We start from the raw sequence: 25754 nt of genomic DNA on the forward strand, positions 1-25754 counted from the left end.
CATTTAAAGGGTACTCATCAAATGCACGGTGGCCCACACAGCTCAACCTCATGGGAAGTTCCCATGAGCTCAACCGCATAGAACCATTTCCCATGAGGAGGCCTTGGGGTACATTTTGGCACGATCCCCTGGCATGTTCGAAGATGATTAGGGCTTTCATCGGGGTCGGGCCAGCTCCATCCAAGCCAAACGGGCATGATCATGAAAGATCACCACCTTGTAGAAAATTAGGTGGGCCCACACTTACATAGAGTAGGCCAAGCCCGTAATTGGAAATCATTGACCATCCATTGTTTTGATATCCTGGCTCACCTAATAAATAGAACAGACTGAAAGGAATACTAAGAAGTAAGCATATGGCACTTTTCTGCAAAATCAAAAGGGAAATTAGAGATGTAGGGCTCATAGGCAAAGCTATCCGAGCCACTGCAATGTACGTTCATAATTTCATTTTTTTCAAGTGGGCCTCTGATTCAAGACATCAATATGATGGGAATCGCCATAGATGGCCCAATGCATCGAAAATCTCCAGATCCTCATATAGAATATTTGGCCTTTTATTAGCTGAACATCAAGCCCCATTGCATTTTTTTCCTACTGAAACATGGGAGATTTTTTGTGCATGTGCCATGCAAAGTGGCGTATATAATAAGATCAACGGTTCAGAATCTTCAGATCACTCAATCTAACTGGCGCAAGCTGAAAATTGCAAATAGGTTTTACCATTCACCATGGAAAGGGTGTCCTACTGCCCCATTCCAGGCCCAGCAGTATCCTTTACAACCAAAACCGGTTCATATAAGACAATACTTCCCGGGTTCAGCTGAAGCTTTAAAACCATGCTGCAAGAGGGAAATAATTCAATGCAAAAAGGCTTTCGTCAAAAACATTTGTAGGTCCCACCATGCTGTTCTGATGACATCCACTCCAAAAATCAGATGCATCACCCCTCGTTTGGGATTGGGACCAAAAAATCTTGGTGTGGGCGACATGATAGGAAAGCAGTTGAGGGGGAGCACCCACCCTTGATTCCCGTGGAGAGCCCCCGCGCAGGGTGTTTCATACAACCCATTCACCTAAAGCATCTGCCCAATATGAAGGGACCCCACAGCCATCGACCTATTTCGACACTCCGTTGGGCGCAACTTGGATCAATGGCACATGTCACCCCTGAACCGTTTCCTACCATGATCCCACCTCAGTTTTGGATTGGACTGATTTTTGGGCACTTGCCAAACAAGCTAGGGGCATTCGATGGATGAATTGGATGTCATCAACATATCACAGTGGTCCCCACACCATTTAATCATATCCCACTGCAAAATGCTTCCAAGATATATTCCGAAACTAACCAAACATTGCCATCACATCTTGATAAGAGTACATGACGTGTGTGTGTGTGGTGATCCAGTGCAATTAGATCCAAGCTGCCCATCTGGCGGGTCTCTGGATTTTATTTTTTTCTGGTAAAGATTAAAGAAGAGACCAGAATTTCTGGTAAAGATTAAAGAAGAGACCAGAAAACTTAAAGAAAACAATTTTCAAAAAGCAGTGAATCACACATTAACTGAACAAACAAAAGGCAACCTAAGACATTTCTATGACCCACCAGCAAAGAACATTGCTAGTCCTGACTGCCTCCTCATTTCAAGCATCTTGTACGTGTTCTCCATCTGTTAACAAATCCTGCAGTATGCATTATAGGTGCATAAGTTGTCCATGCATGCCGAATTCTCTGCACCGGTTTGGTATGGATGTGAATAATGTATTGCTAAAAGATTACTTCAAAATATGCTGTGGTGAGGCTCAATCAAACTCGAGCAGAGAGGAATTTCTACTCTGGCATCCTGACTCGACTGATAGACTGGAGCAACTGGTCTTCAACATTTCATCATGAAATCCAATTTTGTGTCATCCCCATGTGCCTATACAAGATGGCAATTCATTTTATAAACCTTCAACAAACACCAATTTGTAAAAATATGATAGTAGAAGCATGATTTCACATGAGCCAAAACCAAGGACTCAAACTGCTCAAAAAAAAACACAAACAGAAAATAGATGAATATAGAGCCGTAGGCTCTTTGGCACAACAAAACAAACTATTAGTGGGCCACGCTACAAAACGAAATATTAGAAGGCCATGTTAGGGTAGCAGTTGAAGCGGAGACTGAGATAACTACTTCGGGTGAGGTGAGCAACCCTATAGCGAGGACAAAGGCCCTTGGAACCCAGGTTTTACGACTTGGAATCTGTCAGGCATGATCTAGTTCGACACCATGAGTCACTCAGCATGTCGACTCGACTCAACTTGAGACCGGACATGTCGGTCCAAGTTGCCAAGTCCTTTAACCATGATTAGGACTAACCTAATGTTCTTGTATTACTCTCTCAAAGCAAAGAGATACAGCCCTCTTTTCAAAATTCACGAAGTTTAGGCGCGTTTGGATGCTCCCTCAAAAGGGGCTTTTTAATGCCTAAACACTGTTTTGAGCCAAACTGCAGTCTATGTTGTGCATTTGGATGCACTTCCGCACACCCCCGCTGATCCCGACTTGACAAAATAGGTCCTGAAAAGCCCACTCCCCAAAAAAACAATAGGATTGGTTGTAAGCAAGTAGACCAACAACGCAGACAAGAAACCCCTTTTCACGGAAACTCACTCATCCAGCAGTTGTGTCCAAACAGACCCTTTTTATTGCAGTTGTGTCCAACTGGGCCCTTATTATTGTTTGCCACAAATGTGGGATATACAAAGAGAGTGAATGATAAATGACTTTGTATGACAAACTTCACAACAAAGGAGAACATAAGTCTCCCACTCATTTCAAGATGAAAGAAAAGCATGACAGGAGATTCATATCATAATTTGTGAAGAGACTAACCATAGATGATCTCTTAAACATCCAATCAAGTGGACTACTCGTTGAACTGTAAAACATTACCCTACCATGATGTGATGTACTTCCAGTATAAAAATAATAATAATAATGATGATGATTAAAAAAAAATTTAAAAAAAAAAAGAAGAAAAAGAAAAAGAAAAAACATTAAATGGTGTTTAACCTTCAAAAAATAGCCAAATACAATGCATCCCAAGCTGACATGTTACGGGTGCTGCCTTGTCCCAAATCACCTAGTCCCAAAGAAACCCAAACCATCTATTTATCTTGAGTAATTTCAACAACACCATCTAAAGGTTTGTTTTAGCAGAGTTATTTGCTACTTTGGCATAGCATGACACTTGATATGCAAGCAACTCAGAAATAGTACGCATGGCATACACTAACTCAAATTAAATTGACTAAATTGTGAAACCCACTGCCGGTAACCCAGTCCCAAAATTAGATAGTTTGACCAATCATAACCTCTGATTCGTAGACACTTGTTTGTTGAAATAGGACCATTGGATTTTTATTTTTATTTTTTTCCCATCCTTAACCGATCAATAGATGTCCACTAATTCAATTAGTCGGATAATCAAATACGTGTAATTTCTGGTTCCTGATACATCCCAACTGAGACCCATAAATTGGACAGTTTAATTTGACTTGTATGCCAAATCTTCAATTTCAAAGTATGCAATTCCATGTATCATCCATCAGACAACCAGAGTATCAAAGTCTCCCTTGTCTCTACATGTAAACAACACTCTCACTTCTGATCAACGTCTTCTGGAGCTTCTATTGAGCAGAATACATTGTGCAGAAAATAGAAAATCCAATCGCGGTACTTTTTAATTATTTTCAAAAGAACCCAAGGTTGATCTAGGATTGCTTCATGTACCATTCCAGAAATCAAGGAAAATGTGCCTTCAAAGGGAACGATTGCCCCGTCTTCTGATGAAGAAATGGAACTAACACCTCATCGTCCTTTTTTTTTAATGGCAATGTTTGGGGGAGAGGGGGAGAGGTCATCTAGCCAAAGACTTCCTTAAACCTTCTGGCACTAGGAATGACAACCCCACAATGTTCTTGGGAAGGAGTTTTTCTCACAGGACCGAGTTACTATGCCCCCTTTGCAAGGAACCGTCTCTCCCAAAGGTTCGAGAGGGTCAACATCCAAAAACATGCTTGCCTTTTTCATTTACTCTCCCTTCCTGTTTCATTTCTCTATTTCATCGGCAATTACTCCCATGAAACCAACAAACCGCTCCCTCTCCCCACAAAATCGATGGACCCAAGAAGACCATCTGCCAACCCTGATGCAGGACAATTAACCACTTGCTCTAAAAGCTCGAACTGTTAGAGTATGGCGAATTAATCCCTTTATCTCATAGCTCAGGCCCCACATCTCATGGGTTAGGACCTCGACCGAACCCCCCTCGTGGGCCCCAAATCACATGGGTACCGCCTCGTACAGGCCGCCCACCCTGAGTGTGTCCCCACATCCCACAGGCTACCCTACTCGAGCCCGGTGTGAAATGCGCATTAATCACCCCCGGTGAGGAGTCTCGAACACGAGACCTCCCCCGTGGGCCCCACCCACCCCGAGTTGCCCCTGCATCCCACTCGAACCCGGTGCGAAAATGCCCTACATCTCATGGGTTAGGACCTCGGCCGAACCCCCCTCGTGGGGCCCAACTCACATGGGTACCACCTCACACGAGCCGCCCACCCCGAGTGTGTCCCCGCATCCCGCAGGCTACCCCACTCGAGCCCGGTGTGAAATGCGCATTAATTACCCCCGATGAGGAGTCTCGAACACGAGAACTCCCTCATGGGCCCCGCCCACCTCGAGTGTGCCCCTGCATCCCACGGGCGACCTCACTCAAGCCCAGGGTGAAAATGCCCCATGCATTAAACCCTACTCGGATCTGAGACCTAGCTAACATCTCCAATGCCACTTGGACCTGAGAAGACCTCCTAGCAGGTCCCCTTAATCTGGAACTAGGAAATAAGCACACAGGGAATAACCATTGACCAAAATACATTTGGATGCAGCGAAATGTCCTCAATCCATCCAGATCCATTTGTTCTGGAATCCCATCCTGCACAGATAGTATGTAGTCCCCGTTAACATGATCTTAAGCATTTTCCACGTCGACTTTATATAGCAACCTAGCTCTCCTTAAGTCTTGAGTTAACGCATTTGTTTGCCACAAGAATACCATCCAAAAGATTTCTTTACAAATGCACCTTGGCAGGGAGGAACAACCAATCTAAGTAACTCCTTGGGTCTCGCAAACAATGTTTTTGCAAGGATCTTACAAACCCCCACAACCGGTATTGTTGGTATCTATTCTTTCATTTATGAAGTGTCCACAACCTTGGGGATAAGGGTAATGAAGAAAGCCTTAAGGCACCTACTCATGATAGCTCAATCATAAATTCTTTGAAAAAACTCATCAAATCCAATTTAATAAATCCCAGCAAGCTTGAAAAAATTATATGGAAACACTGATCCAGTCCAAGGGCTTTACCATTATCCATCTCCCAAAGCACTTCTCTTACCTCTTCGAAATCTCACTGGAGCCACACGGCACCATGATGCATGATATAGATATACTTAAGGCAATCAAGAGATAGTCTTCAGAAATTGTCACCCATAGAAATCAACTGTTGAATCCCTAACCTGCGAGGGATCCTCATGGAGGGAGTTGTGGGTGTGGATCTTGTGAATATGATTGGCTCTGCGAATCATATTCATGTAATGTTACTTATGGAAGGAAGAGGTATCTCTTTTTGTAATGTTACTTGATATTTATGTATTTGGAGAAGAACTAGTATAATCTGGAAAATCTTTGAGTGAGGACTCCCCCACCCATATATAGCCTAAAAACTGATTCCACTGGGAACCGCAAGCCATCCTTAGGGGCCTAGCCAACCCCTCCAAATACATTGCCAAATTTAGAATTTAGAGATTTCCTTCAAGATGCATGGACCTCTAGTGCAGCCAGTTAGCCTTCCTCTTTAGTATCTTACTAGAGATGACTTCCCCAAAAAATTGAATAAATGGGGTTTTCTTCTCTTTTCCGTTTTGTTTTAACTTTCACTCAAATTTCACTGTTTACAGGGAATTGACACACACAAATTTTATTTTATTTTTTGAAGAGTGAAGAAATTAGTTTTGTTAAGAAGCTGCAAATCATACAGTAAAAAATACAACCCAGCATCCTTCGCTAATTACAAAATTGAACAGAAAACTGCCTTTCACTCATACTTCACTGATTTACAGGAAATGGACACACAAAAATTGCCCCAAAAATTGAATTAAAGGGTTTTCTCTTTTCTGTTTTGCTTTCAACTTTCACTCAAATTTCAGTGATTTACAGGAAATTGTATTCAGACACATGATATATTGCATGTGGACCCATCGCCACCATTTCATAAAGGCCAGATGAACAGCATCCTAATACTGATATTAATGCAATATTGCAAACAAACAACAATATGTTGTGCCCACAACAGGTACTTAATACCTGTGGATTCCGTACAGCACACTTGCAAGACATAATATCAGCTGATATATCGACTGATATTATCAATACATCCAACACCACTCCCTGTAACCCTCTTTCACTCGTGATAGTGTGAAGTTGTGAACCAATATGGCTATGGAGGCTAGGATAAAGACTAGGAGGAAAGGATCAATCCCAATGAATAGACCCTGTCTCAAATTCTCGAAACACTGAAGGAGATCTGTAAGATAATATGAAAAAGTGATCCTATACCCGAAGATAAACAATTAGCACTTAAGGAACATGATCCTGCTGGATGGGCATACTGAGCCAGTAGTTCAAGAAGTTTAACCTGGTCCCCAACAACCAGATGGTAGCAATGGCCTCAATTCACCTGATTTCACCTAGCAATATTCTTAGAAGGGGCAATTGCCAGGGGGACAGCTAAGTGTGAGCCCACACATATCAAAAGGCCATGACCGAGTGGTTGGCTACTCAAAATAGCAAAGAAACCACCAATACAAGATTACCAACATAACTCACATGTCAACATGCCAAAAGCGCCATGCCCCACCAACCCCTTAACTACTAGATGCAACTCACTCTACTAATGAAAAGAAATGCTTAAGATGGTACACTCCATAGATAAGTGACATCCTTTGTTTATGGATCAATAAGTGGTGTCAGTACGTCAACATTTTCCTATTCAAACTGATCAGAAGAGCTTGAAATATGACTTGGAGGAGTGAATGGTGACCAAGGTATGAAATAACGGTATTGGCTGGTGTAACATCCAGCTTGCTGTCTGATATGATACAGACCTGATCGTCCAATAGAGACCCCGTATCGGCTCAATACAGTCATGAAACAGACAGAATCTTTTGTTGAAAAAAAAATCTAAAAAATATTGGTAAATTTCTATTTTAAAAAAATGAGGATTCCAAATATGTATTCTTTTTCTTTTTTTATTTTTTTCTTTTTTGTCTTGGACTTGTATTTGGTGTAACAGGGCATTCTTTAGGAACAATGTTGTCTCTAAGGCAGTGTCATCTTAACCTGCTAAAAATTGACCAAATAGGCCCTATTTGAACACAAATCTAGCATGACCTGGTGGATTAGAGACCGTTACAAATAATAATAATAATAAATACAACAAAAAAAAAGATGAAAAAGATGAAAAACAAGTGATTATTTACCCCTTCTTCCGATATTTCCCTAAATGGTACACTCCACTTCGATTCATTGAATTTCACTCAAATTTTGTGTTGGATCCTCAAAGTAGGCCTAGATCTAATTTAAAATTAGTTTCTAAGCTTTCTTCATGGTTGAATGAATAAAGACATGGAAAATCAAGAGAAATTTTGAACATAAAAACTTCCGTAATGGACTTCTATGGTCGTATGGTGCAACCCAATTATCGAGTCAATGAAATATCGACAACCGAATCACAGAGAAATGGACATGAGATTGATTTCAAATCAGTCACAATCAATTTCAAATCAATCATAATTTATTTCAAAACAATCTGATCTAGCTAAGATTGTAAAAGCCTAATAATAGTAAAAGTGTGATCGTGTGTGATCGCATATGCGACTACATATTTGTTGTTTTTTCCTCGAAAATTTTAAAAGAAACTAAAAAAAATAGGGGAAATTTGTGCAAATATGCACACAACCGCATATGTGACCACATATTTGTTTTTTTCCTCAAAAATTTAAAATAAAAAAAATAAAATAAAAGGGGGGAAATGTAAAACATATATATCAGAAATTAAGGGGATCTTTCTGAAGTACATAGATAACTAATTTTACATATTTAAAATACATTTGAGTGAAATAAAATGAATTAAACAAAGTGATCAACATTCAACAATATAGTTAACAAATAATACTTAACAAGGAGTAAAGTAACAAGTAACAACAAAATGAAGAAGCTATTTATTTTTTATTAATTATAGAAAATGGAAATATAAGAGAGGAAAATGTAAGAAAAAGAGGGAAAAAAATATGTAAAATGTATTATGTATGTAATGTAGATTGTAGAGAAAAAACAGAGAAAGAGAGACAAAGAATGAAATAGAAATGTAATATGTGTGAGAGAGAGTGCTTGAATGTATTTGTTGAACACTTGAACTTGAATCTTCCTTGAAAAGAAACATTAGAATTAGAAGAATGTATGTAAGAAATATATTGAATCTTGATCTTCCAACTTCAGAGAGAGAGAGAGAGAGAGAAGACCACTTGGAAGTAGGAAGTGTAAGATAGAGAGAAATTAAGACTACTTGGAATTATGAAATGTAAGACAAGAAGAGAGTAAGAGAATTTGGGGTGAGAATATTGCAAATGGAGGAGCTTTGTAAGCCTTTTTATAGGAAATAAAAAAGTGTTTTTATTGTAAAAATAATAATAATAATAATAATAATAATGGTCAATATGTGATCGCATACATCGCATATGCGATTTGCATATGAATATGCGTATATGCGGTCGCGCATGACAACACTGTTAGGAAATACTTATCCAAATCTTCAATTACATCTTCAAATTAGCCCTTATATCTTCAATCACATCTCCCCGTATCTTCAATCACATCTTTAAATCAGCCCCATATTTTTCACAAATAGTTAATTGCAAGTCTTAATATTTAGGCCCCAAACTTACAAATAAACAGTCCAAAATCAGCACAAGTTGGGCCCTGTGGTGGGCTGTGAGCCTACTGCCTACATCAATTCTCCTTGGCTTTGAAAGAACTTGTCCTCGAGTTGGAAACCAATCTCAACCTTAGGACTTGTACTATCTCTACAACGAGTCTTCTTCTTCTATGGTGGAATCTGGTGGTGCAACCCTAAGCGTTGGCTCGACCAACCTTTGGCGGAGTCCACTGTAGATGATGTCTCTTTCACTTGCACTTTTGTGCATACTAATTTGCTTGCTGTAACTTTAAAGTTCTTCGTCAATCCTATAACATTCACACTACAATCATCTTTTGCAAATGTACTTCGATTTCAGTGTTGAGACCTATTTGCATGTTTATCAATGTAATTGTCACTATCAATAAATCCATCAATTGATCCATTAGAGAATTCAAGTAGGTCCAACGTTAATGCATCAATCACTTCAAATGTCAACTTTTCCTTTTGACTCTATGGATCTCTTCATCGTTTTCGAAATTCCTACTTCAATTCCAGGTTCCCTATCACATTTCAACAAACGAAGGATTCGATCATTCATGCCTCCATAAGCCAAGGCTGCATATGTTGGTTCGGAACGTAGGACCTTGGCGAGGACCTTCCCCGACATGCCCACGTGCTCTGACTTCGGTATCTAGATTTCCTCCACGTTGGAGCTCCTCCACTTGATTAGTGAGATTGCCTACCACATGTGCGAGTTAATCTACCCGCTCAATGAGTGCATGGATCAGTTGAATTACTTGCACAAACTCTTCTTACACCACCTCTTTTGAAGCCATCAGGAGATGATTTAGTGTCGGCAATTCCCCAACAATTGCTCACTCTAATACCAAAATAGTGCAACCTGGTTATTGAGTTAATAAGATCTCAACACACGAATTGCAAAGAAATGGACAAGAGCACACCCCCAAGAATATTTGAGCAGAGAAGGAGAAGTACTATATTGATATCAAACCTCTTCTTACAATACTTTCAGAAAAACATATACTTACAAATTTTTGGAATGCCTACCATATCTAATCTCCCTCTAAATGAATCTTCAATGGGAATCCCCCCAACTGAGAGATTGATTTCAAATCGCACTAATCTACCTAAGATGGTAAAAGCCTAATACTAGTAAAAGCAAATGTTGGAAATAATCCTCCAAATCTTCAACCATATCTTCAATCACATCTCCCAATATTTTTAATCACATCTTTAAATCAGCTCCCATATTTTCCACAAATAGTAAATTGCAAATCTTGATATTTAAGCCCCAAATACATAAATAAACAATCCAAAATCAGCACATGTTGGGCCATGTGGTGGGTCATGGGGCTACATCACCATGTTGGCCTGTAACGGTGTCAATATGACAAGTATTGGCCTGTAACGGTGTCAATAGGACAAGTATTGGCCTGCAACGCTCATAACGCTCGGATTAGCCCCCATAATTGCGCCAGTACAACCTGTTTTTTCCATAATGGACCAATTCATCACCGCATTGCGTAACAAGGTGACTTCTTCATTAACATAATGGCCAATACAGTTGTAAGATAACCCCTTTATACGACCATGATGGTGACTACAGCTCAACAGAAATGGTCAACTATACTTATGGGCTATAATTACGAAAATGCATGTCAGTGCGAGTTAGGAATTACCCGGCAAATGCATTGTCAAGTATGGATCAAAAGCAATTTCAAGAATTCCCCAATCACAATTAGCCAAGGCCACATGATGGGGACATCACGCGCACTCACGCCGCCCCCTACGCACGTACGTACGTAGATGGAGGACCCCACCATCGATCTGCCTCGATGACGACGTCTAGGGAGGGCCTCCTAGCTAGAAGTCAAGTTTTGGTTCAGAAAAGTAGCCCGATAGTCAAGAAAAGCCCACATGGGATCTCATGATCGTGGCCCACTCGTCGGATTGGTTTTATATTTTAGGTTTTGCTTATTGTTATTATTTAGAACATCGTGAACGCTTTAGATTTTCTTGTTTGGTTTTTATTTTAGTTTACTTCATCGCCAAGTAATAGGTGTCGCACATGGTGCGAGTTTTTGGGTATAGGGTTCTCCCTATAAATAGGCACCCCTTGTAGTTCTTTTCATTCATTGAAGTTAATAAAAAATTCCTGCTTTATCTTTCTGCTCTCTTCGTGAGTTGTGGAAGAATTCAAAAGTGGGTGCGAAGCCCTCCCTTTTCGAAGGGCTAACTACCGTGGTGCGAAGCCACATCGATCCCAATTCACCCCCATCTTCCATCATCTTTTTTTCCATCTTCTCCCACCATCCGTACTTCGAATTTGTCCTTTTGTTGCATCAGATTTCTTCATTGAAGCAGGTTTCCAGATTTCGGCCCGCAGGCGAGCTGAAACTTCGGCGGAGCACCACGCACAAACCGTACATCGGATCGAGCTGAAATTTGGAGGTTTTGGAGTCCATCCCTGGCTGACCAGGGCCAAGGTGGCCTTTTTCTGAATAGTGGGCCCCACACACGTGCGGCCGGGATCACACGCACGTCCGTTTGGGCCATTGTTGTTGTCCACAAGCGGGATCATCTTTTGGCTCAGGTTTTTATCCTCTTTTATCCTCTCATAGTCATTTTTTCATGAATCCTAACCCTATATTATATGATCCCTAATTGATTTGCCCCTTTTTATCACCTTAGGGTTCCTTGAATTGAAATTAGGGAATCCCTTGGATTAGGGACTGATTTTTATGCATGAGTAGTTGATTTTATTTCCCTTTGACATTGTTTGGTTTATAATTTTATTGGTCCAGTCCTAGCCTGTGTCGGCTTGGACCCGTATAGATTCCCCTTTAATTGAATGTTTGGATTTTCATGTGGGATGTGGAATTTGTGTGATTGTTTCTGAATTGGTGTGATCTAAGCCTGCAATCTTGCATATCATATTTAATTTTCCATGTCCTGCATCAAATTTGGTATCAAAGCCTAGGGTTCTTATAGGGGAATTCACCACATATTTAGGGTTTAGTTTGTTTGAGTCCTTCATGCATTCAGTCCATCATATATAGCTGAATTTTAGTAACAGTGTGTAGTCTCCTTCATATAAAGTCTCGTAGGGTCATTTAGTTTTTAGACGCATATAGTTGTCATAAAAGGTCTTTAAGGTTGAGCAAGTCAGTGTATGCCCACACGTACGGGTCGCGGTTTCGGTTTTCACCCTACACTAAACATGGAACAATTGCAAGAGTCACTAAACAAGATATCTCAGACGTTGGAGTCTATGATTAAGCGTTTGGAAATGGACCAATGCTGTGAACAGCTTGATGTACGCATTACCCGACTAAAGACCATCGCTAGGACAAACCCCACCATTGGGGTAGATGTCCAATCTCAAGCAGGTGGCCTGGAGGATACACCAATGAATGGAGTTGGTCAAGGAATCAATTATGGGTGTGCACCCAGACACCCACCCCATGAGAGACATAAAGACCACTATTTTGAGGGGTACAACATGTGTGGCCTTGTGGCTGGAGAGAGTGCACCAGCGGCTAGTGTAGAGTTACCCACTGAGGCCATTCCGGTAATGGATGAGTTACGTGATATCTTTCCTGATGATCTACCGGATGAGTCCCCTACGAAGGATATAGAGCACACCAGAATATGGGACACCGTAATACCTACAACCGAGTTTACGTTGAATAATTTTGTCGATAGGTCCACAGGTCTAAGTCCTCGTGAAGTCGTTACTGATTATAAACCTAGGAAACTTATTGATCTTGTCCCTATGTCACTGCCCCATAGGCCGTCAGAGTCTGCAGAGTCTTTTGCGCATCACATTCATTCATGGCATCAAGAAATCAGGCAGAAGATCATGACTAATAATGAACATTGCACATTTTCTACAGACCAGTATAAATGTTTCAAAGGATTCAATATTGGGGACTCTATGATGGTCTGCATCAGGCCCGAGCGATACCCTTTAAGGGTCGTTCGTAAGTTACACGCGTGTAGTGCTGGACCCGTCAAAATTATAAAACGAAACGGTCTCAATGTGTATGAGATAGATCTTCCACCTTCCATGGGAATTAGTTTCACATCCGATGTGGAGGATTTAGTTACTTTTCAGGGGACCACTGATACTTTGTCCAGCCATTCGCCCACCCATCCTGATTCTCCATATTTATCCCTTGAACCATGGCCCCTTCCTAACCCATTTTCCCAACCTCTACTTCCCATATCTACTTTTCCTAACCTTTCTTCCCAGCCTCTACCTCCCATACCTACTCTTCCCGACTCATTTTTCCAGCCTCTACATCCCATACCTACCCGTCCCGATCCATTTTTCCAGCCTCTACCTCCCATATCTACCCTTCCCAACCCATTTTTCCAGCCTCTACGTCCCATACCTACCCGTCCCGACCCATGTTCCCAGCCTCTACCTCCCATACCTACCCGTCCCGACCCATCTTCCCAGCCTCTACCTCCCATACCTATCCTTCCCGACTCATTTTCCCAGCCTCTATCTCCCATACCTAACCTTCACACACCCAAAAAGGAAATAGAGGATATCCTGGACCATCAGATAGTTTCAACGTCGGACAGCGGGTTTCAGAAGTACGTGGTTAAATGGAAGCCACGCCTAGCTTTAGACAGCACGTGGCTCACTGAGAAGGAGCTTCAGAGACTTGATCCTGACATCCTGGAGCGGTTCAGAAGTTTTATTTCGCTAATGGCAAAATCTTTGCAGCCGGGGAGAATTGATGGGGACATCACGCGCACTCACGCCGCCCCCTACGCACGTATGTACGTAGATGGAGGACCCCACCATCGATCTGCCTCGATGACGACGTCTAGGGAGGGCCTCCTAGCTAGAAGTCAAGTTTTGGTTCAGAAAAGTAGCCCGATAGTCAAGAAAAGCCCACATGGGATCTCATGATCGTGGCCCACTCGTCGGATTAGTTTTATATTTTAGGTTTTGCTTATTGTTATTATTTAGAACATCGTGAACGCTTTAGATTTTCTTGTTTGGTTTTTATTTTAGTTTACTTCATCGCCAAGTAATAGGTGTCGCACATGGTGCGAGTTTTTTGGTATAGGGTTCTCCCTATAAATAGGCACCATTTGTAGTTCTTTTCATTCATTGAAGTTAATAAAAAATTCCTGCTTTATCTTTCTGCTCTCTTCGTGAGTTGTGGAAGAATTCAAAAGTGGGTGCGAAGCCCTCCCTTTTCGAAGGGCTAACTACCGTGGTGCGAAGCCACATCGATCCCAATTCACCCCCATCTTCCATCATCTTTTTTTTTTCCATCTTCCCCCACCATCCGTACTTTGAATTTGTCCTTTTGTTGCATCAGATTTCTTCATTGAAGCAGGTTTCCAGATTTCGGCCCGCAGGCGAGCTGAAACTTCGGCGGAGCACCACGCACAAACCGTACATCGGATCGAGCTGAAATTTGGAGGTTTTGGAGTCCATCCCTGGCTGACCAGGGCCAAGGTGGCCTTTTTCTGAATAGTGGGCCCCACACACGTGCGGCCGGGATCACACGCACGTCCGTTTGGGCCATTGTTGTTGTCCACAAGCGGGATCATCTTTTGGCTCAGGTTTTTATCCTCTTTTATCCTCTCATAGTCATTTTTTCATGAATCCTAACCCTATATTATATGATCCCTAATTGATTTACCCCTTTTTATCACCTTAGGGTTCCTTGAATTGAAATTAGGGAATCCCTTGGATTAGGGACTGATTTTTATGCATGAGTAGTTGATTTTATTTCCCTTTGACATTGTTTGGTTTATAATTTTATTAGTCCAGTCCTAGCCTGTGTCGGCTTGGACCCGTATAGATTCCCCTTTAATTGAATGTTTGGATTTTCATGTGGGATGTGGAATTTGTGTGATTGTTTCTGAATTGGTGTGATCTAAGCCTGCAATCTTGCATATCATATTTAATTTTCCATGTCCTGCATCACCACATAAGCCAAGCAACTCTATGATCAAGACTAAGAATTAACGTTGTTAATTTGAAAATCAACTAGACACAAAAACAATAAAATGCAGGCATATCAATCCAATCTGAAGCTTTTTTTAGACCAAAAAATTTTGAAAATTTATTAGAAAAATAGGAAAAAATGTAAAACACCAAAATCTATTTTTGTGTTTTTAATATGTATTCAATGGTGCGTCAAACCATTCCTCAATAAGAATGGCATCACTCAACTTAACCTACTGAAAGTCAACCAAATAGGCCTAATCAAACACAAGGAAGCATGGAAAGGGATATGTTAGGAAAGGGGTTAGGCTTTTCATCATTTTTAAGCGTGAAGCAACTGGGTCCTTAGCATGTGTGAACCAAAAGAGGTCCAAGGTGGGCCCCACATGATCGTACACGTGGGCCTAAAATTGCCATAGGGAGGGTGTTAGAGTCACCATTGGCCGATCACATCAATTGGGAGGCGGGGCGAGAGAGAGAGAGAGAGAGAGAGAGAGAGAGAGAAGCATGGAAAGGGGTTAGGCTTTTCATCATTATGAGTGTGAAGCAACTGGGTCCTTAGCATGTATGAACCGAAAGAGGTCCAAGGTGGGCCCCACATGATCATACACAGGGGCCTCACATTGCCATAGGTGCAGACGATAGTTTTCAACTATCCATTGTGTTTATGTTTTAAAATGATGGGGGGAAGACTAAATTAACCCCACTTATGGCCTATCAGTGAGAAACCTCATTAGTGAGGTCATTTCAGTCCTTTCACATTACACTAGGATTCTTTGTTTCTCAAGCCTATACAAGGTCCTTTTTGTGCACATGTAACTCTCATTATGCATGGAATATAATAATAATAATAATAATTTTTAAAAAAATCAAATAGATTCCAATAAAAAGTAAACTAGCTCTCAGCTAGTAGGTTGTTGGGATTCATTCCACAACTTTAGTAACTCCATCTTCTTCATTGGGTAAATTAATCCGAGGCTTTCTGAACTTCTCCTTTTTTTTCCCCCTTTCTATAAAGATGGCAATCAAGTTTATTATAACCGATCCAAAAAATACCTTATAGAGAGGGGAGTAGAAAAACAACAATGGCAAGAAACCACTCCCAAATAAAGCCTTCCCGAAGAACTATGCATTTACCCAATCCCCCAAAATATCTTCCATGTACTACCCACAATAGGATAAGGTTCAATCCCCTAGAAATAACTACACCCAGAGCCCTTTGGAAGAGAACCTCCGCGGACTTTGGTCCTTGTGTTTGTGTTCATTATGGGTCGTTTAGATGCTTGTGAAATTTTTAGTCCCAAACATGTTACACTTTACATTCTGCCATATTTGACTTTAAAGTGGTAAAGTGTTTATAGGTAAATAGCTTTTTGTGTTTGGCGAGCTTGTGAAGTATATACCATGTAGAAAGTGCATCTTCACACTAAATAGATCTTGGAGCAATAGATCCCACCAAATATTCAAATCACATCAAAAGATGTTGATTTTTATAGGCCTTAAGAGAGCATCACCAGTTGCACATGACGGATAAATTGGACGCTCTGCAGCAATCATGACAGGCCCCACACACAATTTGGAAGGTTTTTAATGATGGGTGTCCCAGCTCAACTGTTCCCTTTCTGTGGCCCACCTAATGAATCAATCTGCGTATGTTTTAGGCCTTGGGAGAGCACCAAAACGCACATTGTGGATGGATTGGATGTACCATACACAATTGTGGGGCCCCGCAAACAATGTACTTATCAGCCATCGAACTCTACTATGCATGATTAGAGATGTACACGAGTCGAACCAAGTTGAGCTTGGCACAGCTTGGCTCGGTCCTCGAGCCTAACTGTCCAACTCGGCCTAGTTTGGTCAACAGCTCGAGCTGAGTTCAAGTTTATGCTTTCGAGCCAAGTTCAAGTTTAATTTTTAAATACATATAATATATTCTATATTATATAATATAATATAATATAATATATATTGTTAATCCGAGCAGGCAGCCATGGACAGCGCCCACCCAAATACAATGAAAAATGGGAAGGGGTTCGATTGTTTACCGAACAGATGGGCAGGGCAGTGACGAGCTAAGCTTAGACCAGTGGGTAGGACGGGGGCGAGCAGGGTAGTGACAGACGGGCAAGTTAGACTCGGACCAGGGGGGGTTGAGCTGAGAGAAATGAAATTCTAAAAGGGAGTAAGGTTTTTTTTAAGTTGATATTTATATCAATTGACCGAGTGAGCCGAGTTTGAGTTATGGACCAATCCGAGTTGAGTCGAGCTCAGGCCAGCTCAGACTCAGCTCAAAAAAATTTTCAAGGTCAAAAATTCAGCTCAACTCAGCCTGAATCGAGTTTCAAGTCAAGTCGAGTTGAGCTTCTTCAAGTTGATTCGAGCGAGTTAACCGAGCCACCTCGATTTGTGTACAGCTCTATGCATGATGTCTTTGCAAACATAATTCCTTTACTTGTGCTCTGAAACATGGGTTTTTTTGCATGGAAAAGAAATGAGGTGTTTACATGTAAAGTGTTTACAACTTGTAAATGCTTTACAACCACATTTTCCACCCAAAACTACTCGTAAACCATTTACAACTGAAGATTTTACTGGCATCCAAATGATCCCTTTGTTCTATGTTAGAATAGCAATAACTTCAAAGTCATCAAGAAAACCTAAAGAAGAACAACATGCATTCCTTACAAAACCCAATAACTAAATATTTTTTACAAATAAAACAGAATTTAACAAAAAAGGGAACCTAAAAATCAAAAAAAGAGATACATCTACAAGAAACCCAATTTCCTGAAATAGAATCGAACACTTTCAATGGTATACTTACCAATTACCACCGATCCAAAAATCAGAATATCACAAGCAACGAGAAAAGCATGTAAATCAGCCAACAAGCATACGCTATCAGCCCTCTATGTTCATCCCCGCACGACGCCAGCTCGACCAAAAGCCTCGTACAAACCCTTGTCGACCAAAGCACGAAAAACGCCCCCAGCCCGAAAATCACCACCCCTTGCTCCGGCACAAAGAGTGACACTGCCGAGAATATCACCATTGGCAGCATACAATACCCCACGAGGCTGAAACAACGGTACAGATCCAAGTTCCCATTGCGGCCCGCCAGCATGTTGAAGACAACATATAGGAAGAGGGCGGCGACAGTGACCCACCCAAGGATTATACCGAAGTGGAGCTTGTGCGCTAGAAGCTGGAAGAGGCCAAAGGCCATCAGGAAAATAAACGGCCCGGATAAGTCTGCGTCTTCATGGAGATTGGGATTGACTCGGAAGGGGTTTAGGATCGAAACAGTTTTCCGCCAGATTTGGCGGGTGTTAATCCCGAGCTCCTCGAGGAGAGGGGGTTCTTCATCGAACCCAAGCGATCCGGACGACCCACCAATGCTGCCGCCGAAAACAGGTGCAGAGAAGGAGGTCGAGGGAGGGGCCGATCCGACATCGAACGACATGAAGGGAAGAGTAGGATTGACGGCGGGCCGTGGGGGTTGGAAGGGAGCGGTCGGGAGTCGGCGCTGGTGCGGCCCGGCGCTGGTGCTGGGATTCCCGCCGGAGGGGAAGATGACCGGCGGGACGTTGAATTCCTTTGCCATCGACGGTGGAGATTCGAAGAGGCCGAACGATCTTTTGATCTGGAGATGGTTGGAAAAGGGTATTTGGGAAGGATGAATTAGGTCTTGGAGATGGGAAAATTCACGGAGATGCCATCGGACTTGCAAAGGAGGTAATTTTGGGGTTTGAATTTTCTAATATTTACAGAGCCGTCATGGAAGGACGAGAGAGAGAGAGAGAGAGAGAGAGAGAGAGGAGAATTGCAGATACGAAGGACATAGGATTTGGAGATTGGGAAATTTACCAAGATGCCATCGATGGAAGATCTATCAAGAGAAGTGCAGAGACTGCTGTTGTGACGAGGGCTAGGTGTGGAACTGGAAATTCCGGGATTTGTGGAGGTTAAAATGGGAATTAGGTTTTCGTAGAGACGCTTGGTAGCGCTGGACGGTTGGATCGAGCTTTTTGGGAAAGAGACGGAAGTTTTCGCAGGACGAACCCACCAGAAATAGGTGGGGAATGGGGGTAGATCGCAGGAGCACACAAATTTGTAGGACTCCAGACCCGCTTCGTCATCTTCGAAATCGAGACCGTTCATCTCAGGAAAGCAAGCGGATTCCCTGATGGAAGGCGCTGTGGGGCCATCTTGAAGTATTTTCTTATATGCATTCCGTCCATCCATTTTTCTAGATCATTTGAGGACGTGGTCTTGAAAATGAAGCAGATATAAAGCTCAAGTGAACCACACCACAAGGAACTGTGGATAATGAGATCCACCGTTGGAACCTTCCTAAGGCCCACCGTGATGTTTCTTTGATATCCAACCAGTTGATAAGGTCACGTAGACCTGGACGAAGGCAAAACACAAATATCAGCTTGATCTATAACTTTTGTGATCCCCGATAAGCTTTTAACGTTGCGCATTCCACTAACACTGTTTCCGGTTTTGTGGTCCACTTGAGCTTTGGATCTGCTTCGTTCTTGGCCTTTTGCCTAAAATGATATGTTAAAACGGATGGACGGCGTGGATAAGAAATATACATCATAGTGGACCCCACAGAACCTATCACTGTATTTGGGCTGGAATCCGAAAGACCTAGCTCTTTGAATGAATGGCAAATAAATATAAGTGCCCCATGCGATTTTAATAGTGGGTGTCACATTTTTAATTTTTTATTAGCCTCAATTTTTAAAGATAGTAAATATAAGATGCTACGTATTATATATCAACTAGATGTCACTTTTGGATCATAGTAGCTCAAAAAAATAGTGAATTCTACAAATTAAGTTGCCAACATAATTTTTAATTTCCACGTTATTCAAAATCTAAATTACCAAACACAATTGATCCATAATCCAAATCTCATATCTCAAATCCTGAATTTGAATCCATAGGGCCCTGATAAATCAAAGCATATGGGGGCGATGGTTGATCTAGATCATTGATCAAATGGGTCCAACCATGTACATTTGATGGCCTAAAAGTCTCCATAATTTAAAATACCCTAAGCATTCAATCTTTGCTCACTTAAAAGTCTTTAAAATTTAAAGATCCTAACCATCTAATATCTGCCTCTCCTTTGGACTGCCATTGTCTATTATCAGGACATTTCTTGAAATTCTGTCCTTCTAGTCTTAGTTATTATTGCTCGGTCGCGGAGGGTTTCTTTAAAATCCACTTTCTAAATGGCTTAACCATGGCCTTGTAGGAAATCACACCAACAAAGATATATAAAATGAGAATTTTGGCATCAATAGAGAAAAGTGAAGTAAAATATTAAAAATAGAGTGTAAAGAAAAATACTAAAAGATAATGCTAAAAGAAATTATGTTATTTAAAAAGTGTTTGTGTTTGTGTATGTGTGAGAGAGAGTGGGATAGTTTTTAGATGATATTGTGAACAGAATAGCCCAACCCCCTTGTATAAAAGAGAGCTCCTTATTTCTTTATTCTACCAACATTGACTTTAAGAATAAAATTTTCTAACTAATGATTTTCATAATTTAAATCAACAAAAGCTTGCGTAGTTCTCTCGCAGGTTAATTGAGTTGATAGAGACAACATAGTGTGTGAGTGATCTACGGTTCAATCCTTGATTTCGTTACCTTTCAAAAAATAAAAATAGAAAAAGAGCTTGCTTAGTAACTATCCTAATAAAAAATTTGACATGATAATGATTTTCAATGCCATCCCTAGCTCGTAATCAAGTCTTACCTCATCTTAAAATTTTCTTAAGATATTAAATTTATCCACATTAAGACATTTGGTGGAAATATCCACTGCTTGGTCACTCGTAGAGACGAAAATCCGCTCTACCTCTTTACCCATGACCTTATCATAAATCAAGTAGTAATGGACCTTCATGTGCTTCGAGTATGAAACACTAGATTTGGTATCAGCATGATCAAGCTAACATCGTCGCTCCTGATCAAAATGGGATATGGACTTCTTCTCCAGAGTCTCTCAATAATTTTATCAAATCCATACTTTTAAGTGTATTTAGCACTATATCTCAATATTCAACCTACGGGGCAACAACATGTTACTCCTAGTCTCTAGAGCCAATAGCAACATAAAAACCTAACGTTGAATGACACGGATAAGCACACGTTCAATCTGCATCACAATAGCATGCATGCTTTATTGGTATATCATGCTTCATATATTTTAAAATATGCTTCACTGCATCCATACATGGCTTCATCGCCTTCTACATAAATTGACTAACAATCTAAATAGATATTAGTAATAACAAACTAATAATTAATTACGCTAACAACCATCCCTTTATAGGCACGTACATTTGTAAGTAACTCTCCTTAATTAATTATTAGTTTGTTATTCAGTTTAAGTGGCATCATAATTGGTTTGAACATATAAAGTCAATTTTTGTAATTAAGGTCAAACCAAATTTCTCTCAAATAATCAAAATTTCTCTTATATCTGTTATTAATTTAATACTTGAAGGTCTCCAAAATCATTCATCTTTTTGAGATATAATTTTTTAAATTTTTAGTATTTTCTATAATACTACCCATGGTGATTTTCAAATCATTTTATTGCATGAGCCAAAAGATGAAGCAAATCGAAAATTCAAGTAGACCATACCATAGGAAATATTGGTGATTGAACGTTCCGCCATTAAAAACATCGTAAGACTCACTATAATTATTGTTATGGGTAAAAATAGACTAGCTAAAGAGAAGAGGTAAGCTTGGATATCTCTGTGGGACACGAGGTCGGCCAAGACCACCTTGGACTCTCGAGGCTGGTCGGCTATCTACCCAATGATAAGGGGAGGCTCGAAGCTCATCCGAGTATCCAAGTCAACCAAGACCACCTCAAACTCTTGGGGCAGGTAGACAAGTCAGTCATCTACCCAATGATAAGAGGAGGCTCGAAGCTCATTTGATTATTTAGGTCAGTCAAGACCATATCGAACTTTTGAGCTCGACCCCCCACAACACATGTCATCCGAATTCTATTAAGGAAATGAGTTCGGCCTCACTGCCCTAACACGAAGTATGAGGGCAGGTCGGCAACATACACGACACTGAGAGAAGGGTTAGGGCTCACCAGATAATCCAGGTCGGCATACTACCCCCAAGTTAGGTCAACATACCACCCCCAAGTCAGGTCAACATACCAACCCCAAGCTAAGTCGCCTAAGACCACTTTAACCTCATACTGCGTATCTTCACTGATTTCAAATAATCAGATATTATTTAAGAGTGATCCACTCGAGATCTTATCAAAATATCTTGGAGGATATCTGTGACACACTTAGGATCCCGAGATCTTTTCCAAGGATCTCGGGAGATTCCCCCACGCATTTGAGATTTGAATCCTTTTATAATATGTCCTTACTAAATAGGGAGATCTTATCTATGTCGCCGCCTTTCCTCAACTATAAATAAGAGCATCTATAATAGTGAAAGGTATGCATAATTTCTCACTCAAAACCCCTCGATAATACCAGACATTGGCATCGGAGGGTCCCCTACTTAGCCAGGGTTTCCTTTGTCTTCTTTGTGTGCAGGTACTCGAAGGTCTAAAAAAAGTGGACCGGATTTTTGCATCAACAGTTTGGCGCCGTCTGTGGGAACAACATCAAAGTCGTTCCTGCTTTATCGAAAAACTATAATGGCAAAAGGAAAGAAGAAAGCTCTAGCTGTCATTGTTGTAGCCATCCCAACTCTTCCCGAATCATCTGCCGCAGCCATCCCATCTCTTCTTAAATCATCTGTTGCAGTCGTCCCAACTCTTCCTGAATCATCTGCTACAATCGTTATAGCTCTTTCTGGATTATCTATTGCAGCCACTCCAACTCTTCCTGAATCATCAGCCGAGCATAGTGCCCAACCCTACCAGCAGCGGGCCGACTCTACTCCTGCAGAGCCCTCTCATTGATCCCGCACCTAGGGTAGTCGATTAGTCTCCTTAGAAAATGGAGTCGAAGCCCTAAATAAAAATATGGATCGACTCATGCAACTCTTGGAGAGACGTAATCCACCCCTCGGTTGCGATACATAGGAGGGTGTTACCACTGTACCACCTCAAGCACCGGTCAAATCGCAGAGAAACAAGCAACCTCCTGAGTTGCCAGCCCAAGCTCTTCCTACACTTTGGGAGCAACCATGCTCGCGGACTCCGACCTACACCCCACACCAGAGGAAAAGCCCCTAAAGCAGTAGCTGAGAACGAAGGCTTTTGGGAGGCAGAGCTCAGGAAAATTCGAGGGGCAGATTAGCGACATCAGATAAGCTTATTGTGCCTGAGTGCTAACATCAATAGAGGCCATATTAGGAGAAATCGAACCACCATTCACCAAACGACATTATGCATCTCCACTTCCGCCTAGGTTCCGGATTCCGCAGATGACTCCCTACTCTGGAACTGCTGATTCGGCCAAACACTTTGAGTCCTTAAAGCCTGTATGAAGCTTTATGACACCTCGGGCCCCGTAATATGCCAGCATTCTCCCTGACCTTATCAGGAGCTGCTCAACAGTGGTTCAAGTAGTTGAAGCCGAGGTCCATCAATTCATTCTCGCAATTCAACAAAGCCTTCATCACTCGGTTTATCGATGGGAGAGACAAGGAAGCCATCATCTCATCTTCTCACAATCAAGCAGGAGGACAAGCTGTTAAGAGACTACCTAATCCATTTCAATGCCGAAGTTGTCTAGGTCGACAATTATTCCAACTAGATAGCTCTAACCGTCATGGTGACCGGCCTTAAATAAGGAAAGTTCATGTTCTCTATTGGTAAAAACCTCCCGACTACGTACCTTCGCCAACCCACTTAACCGAGTTAAAAAATATTCCAGTGCCAATGAGCTATTTAGTTCACGAAGAGCTGCTCGAAGAGGGAATAACTCGACTGAGGATAGGAAGTGAAGGGAAAAAGGGGAGCATTCTGCCGTTAACGCCAAAAGAAAGAAAGATGACGACTAAGACCGAAACCAACATACCAACTGACATCCAGAAAGTCACTTTCATCGGTACACTCTCTTAAACACTAAGCCAGAGTAGATACTGAAAATACCGAGCTGAGCAAGGAAACCTGACGACCGAGCTAAACCAATCAACTAAGCTTAGTAATAAGACTCGTCGGCCAACCCCGACCTACTCGACTAAGAACGACCTCCCTTTTTAAAAGAGAAAAAAGTACTCATAATTCTACTATTATGTTTTCTACTATTCAACGATTTCTACAATAAAAGAACTTATCCCAGTTAGGAGAAGAGAATTTCTGCTAAATGTACCAACTATCCGAGTTACTGGGACTTCCCTCAATTAAAGGGAAAAAAGTCCCTCTTACTAAAACTACATGACCGACTACAAGGACTTCCCTTAGTGTAAGGGAAAAACAATCTTTAACCAATCGTCAAACCCTTAAAAAGAGATCAGATCACTAATTGGTAATGCCACTTGTATTAAGGATCTCTTAGTGTAAGGGGAAATAATCCTCCTAAGAAAACTGTTCGGCCCCTCATGGAGGGGTCATTGCAGCTAACTCATCTATTCGACAATAGCAGATTTCCTTTAATAAAAGGAAGAGCTCAAGAGCTCACCCCAACGCTCCTACTTTGCTAAAATATCCGACCTCACCAAAAGCAACTTACTTCCCGAGCTCGTTGCACGAGCTTGAAAGTAGGAGGCTTATTGTTATGGGTAAAAATGGAATGGCTAAAGAGTAGAGGTCAGTTCGGACATATCTGCGGGACTAGATGTCGGTCAAGACCACCTCAGACTCTTAAGGTAGGTCGGAAGTCAGCCATCTACCCAGTGATAATGTGAGGCTCAAAGTTCATCCGAGTATCCAAGTCCGCAAAGACCACCTCGAACTCTTGAGGCCTGTCGGTAGGTCGGCCATCTACCTAATAATAAGGGGATGTTTAAAGCTCATCCGAGTATTTAGGTCGGCCAATACCACCTTAAACTCTTGAGCTCAACCCCCCATAACATATGTCATCTGAATTTTATTAAGAAAATGAGCTCAGGCTCACTGCCCTAATATGAAGTATGAGGGCAGGTTAGCAACATACACGACACTGAGAGAAAAGTCAGGGCTCGCCAGATAATCTAGGTCGGCATACTACTCTCAAGTCAGGTCGGTCAAGACCACCTCAGCCTCTTACTGCGTAGCTTCGCTGATTCCAAATAATTAGATTTTATCTAAGAGAGGTTGTTGAAAGTCACATATTGTATATTATCCCCCATAAACATCTTGATTTTGTGAACATCATACTGCTTAATGTCCTATTTTACTCATGTTTGTGTTGCAAGGTGAATTTAAGAGCTTGGATTGGAAAAGGTGCTGAAAGCATGTATTTGATGCCCAAAGATCACCAAGGCAAAGAATGGATCTTAGGAGACAAATATTGAAAATTTCAAGGTCCCGATATTCAAGAAAACCAAGTGGAGAAGGAAAGAAGTTGAAAGAACATGTGCAGAATTCACATTGACTTGATCATCGTTCGATGACATTGAAACTACCATTCAATGACATCGAACACTGGTCAATGACATTGAATTTATGAAAGAAAATCGAGTTAGTTGCTAGATAAATTGAAGACACTTCTCGATGACTTGAGGACTTGTTCGATGAATCAAAGCCTTACTTGATGACATCGAAGCAAGTTCGATGACAT

At 41.3% G+C, this 25754-nt stretch overlaps 1 protein-coding gene across 2 annotated transcripts; it reads right to left on the reverse strand.

The window, feature by feature from the left end:
* Positions 1–875: 875 nt before the first annotated feature.
* Positions 876–19120, reverse strand: LOC131234706 (uncharacterized). Of its 2 annotated transcripts, XM_058231641.1 has the most exons (4): positions 17860–19120; positions 1784–1925; positions 1526–1686; positions 876–1494 (listed from the first exon to the last, which is right to left on the reverse strand). In XM_058231641.1, exon 1 carries the CDS (start codon positions 18637–18639, stop codon positions 17881–17883), a length of 759 nt encoding a protein of 252 aa, XP_058087624.1. In that variant the 5' UTR covers positions 18640–19120; the 3' UTR covers positions 876–1494; positions 1526–1686; positions 1784–1925; positions 17860–17880. The 2 variants fall into 2 exon arrangements, with proteins under 2 accessions (XP_058087624.1, XP_058087623.1); XM_058231640.1 differs by having other exon boundaries at positions 1526–1925.
* Positions 19121–25754: the final 6634 nt, after the last annotated feature.

The sequence above is a fragment of the Magnolia sinica genome, chromosome 19 (genome assembly GCF_029962835.1).
Source record: "Magnolia sinica isolate HGM2019 chromosome 19, MsV1, whole genome shotgun sequence".
Lineage (NCBI taxonomy): Eukaryota > Viridiplantae > Streptophyta > Magnoliopsida > Magnoliales > Magnoliaceae > Magnolia > Magnolia sinica.